This window comes from Aplysia californica, unplaced genomic scaffold, assembly GCF_000002075.1.
Source record: "Aplysia californica isolate F4 #8 unplaced genomic scaffold, AplCal3.0 scaffold00019, whole genome shotgun sequence".
Taxonomy (NCBI): Eukaryota; Metazoa; Mollusca; class Gastropoda; order Aplysiida; family Aplysiidae; genus Aplysia; species Aplysia californica.
In genome coordinates, this window is record NW_004797289.1 from 2,362,487 (window position 1) to 2,369,693 (window position 7,207).

A 7,207-nucleotide genomic window follows, 5' to 3' on the forward strand; every position below is an offset into this window, starting at 1 on the left:
GAGTGGCTTTTTCACTATCAGTCCGTGTAGGGTACAGCGTGTGAACATAATTTTTAAACCAGGAAGGCAGTCAGGACGAAAGCTCTCGAAAAAGCAATAGAAACAGGCGACGTGGGGAGATTTCCCAGAAACGAACAATATGACACACGGTAAAGAAAATGTTTACAGGAATGCAACACCAGCACAAAGACAAATCTAAAAATCAAAGCATTGGACTTCAGAAAGAGTGAGAGAGAGAGAGAGAGAGAGAGAGAGAGAGAGAGAGAGAGGGAGGGGGGAGAGAGGGAGAGAGAGAGAGATTCAAGTCAATTAAAAAAAAAATTTGTTACAGAAAACAGAGAAGCACATGATACATGTACTAGCAGAAGGTAAGGAAGAAGGCTCACACATACAACAGCATGCATTAAAATGGCCACAATAGAAAAATGTGATGGCAGGTAATTTTTTTTTTTTCGTTTCCTTTAACATGAATTACAGATGATAATAAAAACTTTCATTTGTGGTGAAAAAAAACAACGTTTCAGTCTTATGAGTAAATAAATATAGTGCAGGTTTAGTTGAAGGTCTTCCATGACATGGTGGTCTACCGAAAGTCCTGCCAGATCGGCCACGGTTTACTGCAGTTTAGGGGTGTCTGGCATAGTTTAAATCCCTTCTGATTGGCCATGGTTACGACAGCGCTAGAGGCATACTTCCAAAGGTGGTGGTATTACATAATTGTGGTGGAAGCGTGGATTGCTTCATGTTGCAGTCATTTAAATCAAAGAATTTTTTGCGCTGGTGAAGATTATAATTGACAACCAATGACAGCAAGTAAAAAGATGTGACTATTTTTAAGAAATCAGGGAGACAAAATATCCCCCTTCTCCTCCTCACAAGTACAACACCTCCCACCCTCCAAAACCGCCAATGGCAGTTCCAAGCCTGCATAATGCAAAGGGAAAAGGGATGTGAACTCAAAACTGATCCTTGTCAAGGGTCCCAAGCTTGTATTAAGTGGCAGACCTTTCAACTAAACCAGAAACATCATGGTAGACCATGAACTAAATCTGCACCTGAAAAACAATTGCTACGACTACTTCACTGGATATCTCTTTGTGAAAAAACGTTTGTCTTCAGGAAAAAAAAACCCAGACGAATGTGGAGACTATAAAAAAAATTAAGTCACAGGGACAAATATAGGTTTGTCTCTCTAAAAGATTGAACTCACTCCCCACCCATTTATTTTTAATAATTAAATCCTCAAACAACAAAAGGAATAATGTTAGTCAAGACATGTTTATTGTTCACCAGTACTCCAGAAAACAAACAGCATAAATTTTAATATTCCAGTAACTGTACACTTGAGCTTTCACATAATTTTTTCTTTCTCTTCATGATATACTTTCTCAAGAAGCCTACCCCTATCATGTTTTAAAGATCTGAGGAGAGCAGAGAAAACAGACACCCTCCTACCCCCAAATACACAAGAAGCCTAAAAAAATCTTGGAACATGCAGCATAGCTGAAACACAATAAATTGTTACTAAAAAGAAGAGAGGAAAAGTATGACCCCCCCCCCCCCCCAATCTCTTCTCCAGTTTAAAAAAAAATAAAAATAATAATAAATAAAAATAAAGTCCAAAAAGCACAATACTCTTTATATGTTAACTTTTGCTTACCTTGTAGACATTTTCCACCACTCCCATGGCAGTCTGGTTGGGTATATTTTTCCGCTTCAACTCCGGGCACTCTCTGTTAATACTTTCGAAGAATGTTTCCAGCTCTTCAAACGTGTCATACATCATACCACTAATGTCCTGGCCAGACTTGTTACGACCCGAATTCACCATCACCACAGGGTATTTCTTGCTCCAACCAGCTGCAAAATTCTTTGGGGGACAATCTGCCTGCACTGTGAAAACCTTGAAATCAATATCATCCTGATTCTCTCCAAGCAAGCATGTTATCATGAAGAACTGTTGGCAAATCGGATCAGCCCCTTTCGTTTCTTTGTCAATGGCAGATGCCTGTGAAGATAATAAAAGAGTAATATTACAATTATGCAGAGATGTTTGTTTACAAGTCCTGAAATACAGCAAATAATTGCAACAAATAGAGTTGATTGAAAACAGGGCAACGAAACAAAAATTGCAAAAGGCAATCGTATGAATACTTGCATAGGATCACTGCCAACAAATAAACCACACTGAGAACCACATTGAGCATACACAGCTTTTCATATTATATCTGTACAAGTTATCACTCTTTCTTCAGAGATACTGTGCTTAATATAGTAAGTTTTATACATCTCACAATGTACATGTTTATCCTTTTTTTAGTCATTAAACAGTGTCTCAGGACTTCTTTTAAATGTCATGTGAACACATGATGCCTTTATTACTTCCATCTTGTTTAAGGAAAGCACCAATCTCAACAGTGAAAATGTGGGATTTCTGTCAAAGCTCTTCACCCAGTTGTAAAAGAGGAGAGGAGAAATCTAAGAAAGAAACAAAACACGCAAAACAAAGATAAAATATTAATATATTCACTCGTTCATTATCATGACTGAGAGCTTGTCACATCTAAGATGAGCTAGGATGGGATGTTACATTAAATTAACAAAGGGAACCTATCTTTTTTAAGACAACAGATTTCATTTCCTCTATAATCTCATAACTATACACCATCTCTTACACAGTCCATAAAAAAAAAACCCAAAAAAAACCCACAATAAAACCCTGAATAATAACATGAATTTCACAGTACAAGAGCATTTCTTCATGAATGGGAAATTGCAATGTATAAAATATACAAGTGAAAAAAGCCGGTAACCGGAATTTTATGTTAGACGGCTTCTGGCTAAGTGAAGTCTAATTAATGTGTCAAAAGACAAAACAGCCAACTGTTTTATTGTCAAAATGACATTGAATCACTTATTTTATTATAGGTCTACTGTCCCAACCAATTGGTCTACAAATAATGAAACGATGTGGTGCCAATTGGTTCAGGAAAACATGAATAGGGAGGAATTCCGTAACACAAGCAACCACTAGAGCATAGAGCCGTTATATTACGATAGATATATAATCTTGAGAGGGTTAGGTTAGGGTTACGGTTAGGGTTTGGGTTAAATTGGTTAAGGTTTGGATTTGGGTCAGGGGTCTCTTCATTGCTGTGTTTGTTGGGGTGGTCGCTGTTACAAAAGTTCTTCCCATGATCAGATGAATGTGACATGAAGCTACAGCGAGCACCTAGCACACCTTTATGATTGGCCTAAATATAGATGACGCATTTCCGTAGTCTCACCGTGGTGGCCCCGCTTTACTGATTAGCGCGCGATGGGCTACGTCACTAGGATTCATCGCCAACTGCTTGGGCTGTGTGTGCGTGTGCGTGTGAGTGTGGGTGTGTGCGTACACGTGTTTGTGTGTGTGTTTTATGGAAAGAGAATGGCTGATTGTTTTTAAAAGGTTATAACACAAATTAATACCAACAAAAAAAACAAATACTGCAAGATCTAGTCAACAGTTACTGGCGAGGGAAACCCCAGAAGACGACAAAAATAGACGGCGGAAATACATCATCTATATTTGGGCTAATCACAGAGGTGTGCTAGGTGCTCACTGTAGCTTCATGTGATGATGCGATAGGAGGAGAACTAATTAATTTTGATACCTTCTCCATCTCACGTCTCATGTACTTCAACAAATTTACCATAAAAACCTTGCCTCAGGCTTTCACTTACAATAATTGTTAGGTAGGCTACTATAATTACTATTACACTATAGTATAGAATAGGACGATTTTGTAGTTTCGTTCGTTAAAGTCCAAAGCTGAACGCCAGAGACCCTGAATTGCCAGAAAATCAAAATTCAAGCAAAAAATGCCCTTTTTCAGCAGTTCCCACCCCCACAATTATCATTCGCCAGTTTGAGCCCCAAGAGTCAAGAGTAGAGAGGTTTCAGGGGGGCTTGACCTATCAAAAATATGGAGGGGGGGGGGGTTGTTCAGATGCCCCCCTGAATTTTACCATAATTTAATGTTTTGCAGTTAGGTTGCATCCCTGTTCTTTGTGTTGCCTTTAACTATTTGGTCATCAAGACTTCCGGATTTCTTCTCTGGATGTAAACAAATGGATTGTGGACTTTAACGAACGGAACTACAAGATCATCTAGAATAGTACTGTACTGTAGCCTACTGTTAAGACTTGTTACCTCGGTTCAGTTGCTAAAATTTTGGAGACAAGACAAAGACTTGTAAAAGTCTAGATCTAGAATCTAGATCTAGGCCTACTGTTACTTATTACTTTCCAGGAGGTGTCAAGCAGTCACAGACAGCACAGCTTACCAAAGCCAAAGTCCAATGTCTAAGAAGATACAGTTACAGTGCGTTAGTGTGTTAGCCTACATCTAGATTTAGATCTAGATCTAGATCTAGGCTTTTTTCTTTTTTTGAGGCCAAACTCACTGACCTAACTGACAGTACTGTCAGTTTACAGTTACAGGAAATCTGTGACAGTGTACTGTGACTGTGAGTGTGACATGATGATATGATCTAAAATAATAGTAATAGGCCTACAAACAAAAACAAGCCAACTTTACTAAAAGCGTTTCGTTTCAATCAAACATAATGTTCTAACTTCCTTGTTATAATCTAGATCTATTGCCATCCAAGAATGTCGCTTTGGTTCGTCTCTTTTTTAAACTGATTTGTAAAAGGAAATCTTTGCTCGATTTTGTAAACCGATTCATTGTGTCATCCCTCAGTATCAGTCAACACTTCCGTGGGCGGTAGCCGCAACTGCATTTCACACACATTGGGAGAGGTGAGGGGCGAGAAAGCTGATTGCCTTCATCTCTGTTTTAAGATAACTATTATCACAGTCAATCAAACATTACCTTGATATACAATTCAAACTTTTGCATGGGAGAATCTCCATCGCCATCGGTAGCAGACATCTTGAAAGCTTATTAGCCGATTCAGAGTCGGCGACACCAGCAGAACAGAATACGGTAGCACTGTGTTCTCAAATAGCGCAGTATGAATGACGCAGAGACCTCGCCCAAGAACAGTACGCGCATGCGCAAAAGAAACCCTCTCACTTGCCAGGTTAAGAGAAAGATCCAGTTTCTAGGCTAAAGATAGGCTACTAAATAAAATATTTAATTAATTAGCACGACAAGGACCGACCAAATTGGTTTTTTAAAAGCTTTTTAAAAAATCTACCTTCAGCGTCAATTTCATTTTTTTAAAATTTGTTTTACAAGTCATGATTTTTAAATCAAGTCATGGTAAGAACTGGCGTAGCGTAGATCGTGCAAAGGTTTTTTAAAGTTGTTTTTTTTGGTGGGTTAATTCTTTGTTTTTCTGTGAAACGGGACTAATTCCATATGACTGTTTTCGGGTGTACAATTGATATGCACAGATTTGTAGACTTATAAGAATAGATATAACCTAAGGCCTGCTAAGTACAGGTATGTCTTTTTTAGTGAAAACGTTAGTCCTTGGACTTGTTTAAAAAATCACACCAGTTAGAAATGCAAAATGGCATGCACGAAACCGGAACTTACAGAGTCACGTGATATCAATGTTGACCCGCTATTATCGGGTTCTCTTCAATTCGTTTTCTCCCTCCCCCCCCCCCCCCCCCCCCCCCCCACCCCACCCCACCCCCCCCCCTCTCTCTCTCTCTCTCTCTCTCTCTCTCTCTCTCTCTCTCTCTCTTTGAGTGAGAGAGAGATTTTTTTTTAATTTGCCTAAAATAGTCGAAGTTGAAGGCTTACCAAAATAAAGCGCAAAAATTAATAATGCTTTAGGTCTTGACGTAGACCTATGTATATTATTATTATTATTATTATTATTATTATTATTATTATTATTATTATTATAGGCTATACAATTTTATGACAACTGTTATTTCTGCTTTATTTCGGAATCATTATACATGCTTCTGGAATCTTAACGCAATTAAACCAAAGATAAAGACAATACCCCTTCCTGAACAGAATGTTTAAAGAATATGCCCACGCGTTCATTTCTGTGAGCGTTTTTCCCCCGCGCGCTCGTGGGTTAGCGGCGAAAAAGAAAAAGGGGTTGGGGGGGGGGGGTTACTTCAACTTCCTTAGTTAGCAATAATAATAATAGCCTAGCACCGATTATGTGTACGGGTTTATAATAATTACTTCATGTATAATGCCTGTGTGCGGTCAAGGAGGTTATAGTTCTTAAGGTCTTTTATTGTGAGCGATGTAAAGGTCTACCGCAAACGACGTGGTCGTTAAGGTCCATATTATTCGGTTAAGCTCTTAAAAAGCGATTATAATACATGGAGGCTACTTGCATCCTGAATCCTGTAGAATTGGCCACTTTCGAAAAATGTTCAAGTTCATAAGATTCAAAATTGATAATAATAATAACAATAACGATAATAACAACAACGATAATAATTATAATAATGATAAAGACTGATGATGATGATGATGATGATGATGATGATGATGATGATGATGATGATGATGATGATGATGATGATGATGATGATAATAATAGTAACAAGTAGACTAAAAAATAATTAGATAAATAGATAGATCTAAATAAATAAATCGATCAATGAATAAACATAAATAAATATAATATAAGTAAATTGTAAAAGAAAAAATTTGCCCTGCGCTTTTCTAAACGATTTTTTAAAGATTTCAAAGTCAGAGAAAGTTTATTCCGAAATGTAGTAATTATTAATAATAAATAGCATGTATGCTGCTCATTTCCATTTTTACAACAACAAAAATGCTCAATGCGCATTACATAAAAAAGACGACATCGTAAAAAGTAATCGATATCTGTGTACGTACAACACAGTGTTGTGCATAGGCCTGTAATGGATGTATACATCATGTACCATGTATACAAATTTCTATGAGAAAAAGTCTCGCCGTGAGCTTGGCAATGTTTTCACTGAAAAATACAATGCAATAAAAATTCACGGTCACAATAAAACCGAAACTTGAATAATTATAATCATTAATTAAAACATTCGTTCTCTATTTATAGAAAAACATTTCTGTACTCCCTCTCTCTCTCTCTCTCTCTCTCTCTCTCTCTCTCTCTCTCTCTCTCTCTTTTCTCTACCCATTTCTCTCTCTTTCTCTATCTCTCTCTATCCCTGTCTGTCAGTCTGTCTGTCTGTCAGTCTGTCTGTCTGTCTGTCAGTCTGTCTGTCTGTCTGT

At 37.7% G+C, this 7,207-nt stretch overlaps 1 protein-coding gene across 1 annotated transcript in view; it reads right to left on the bottom strand.

The window, feature by feature from the left end:
• LOC101856625 (chloride intracellular channel protein 5) overlaps positions 1 to 5,053 on the bottom strand; it is a gene marked incomplete in the record, with an annotated part of 44,794 nt that extends 39,741 nt beyond the window's left edge. The window contains 2 exon segments of the mRNA XM_013086821.1: positions 1,661 to 2,008; positions 4,880 to 5,053. Coding sequence (XP_012942275.1) covers positions 1,661 to 2,008; positions 4,880 to 4,939 — 408 coding nt within the window.
• Positions 5,054 to 7,207: the final 2,154 nt, after the last annotated feature.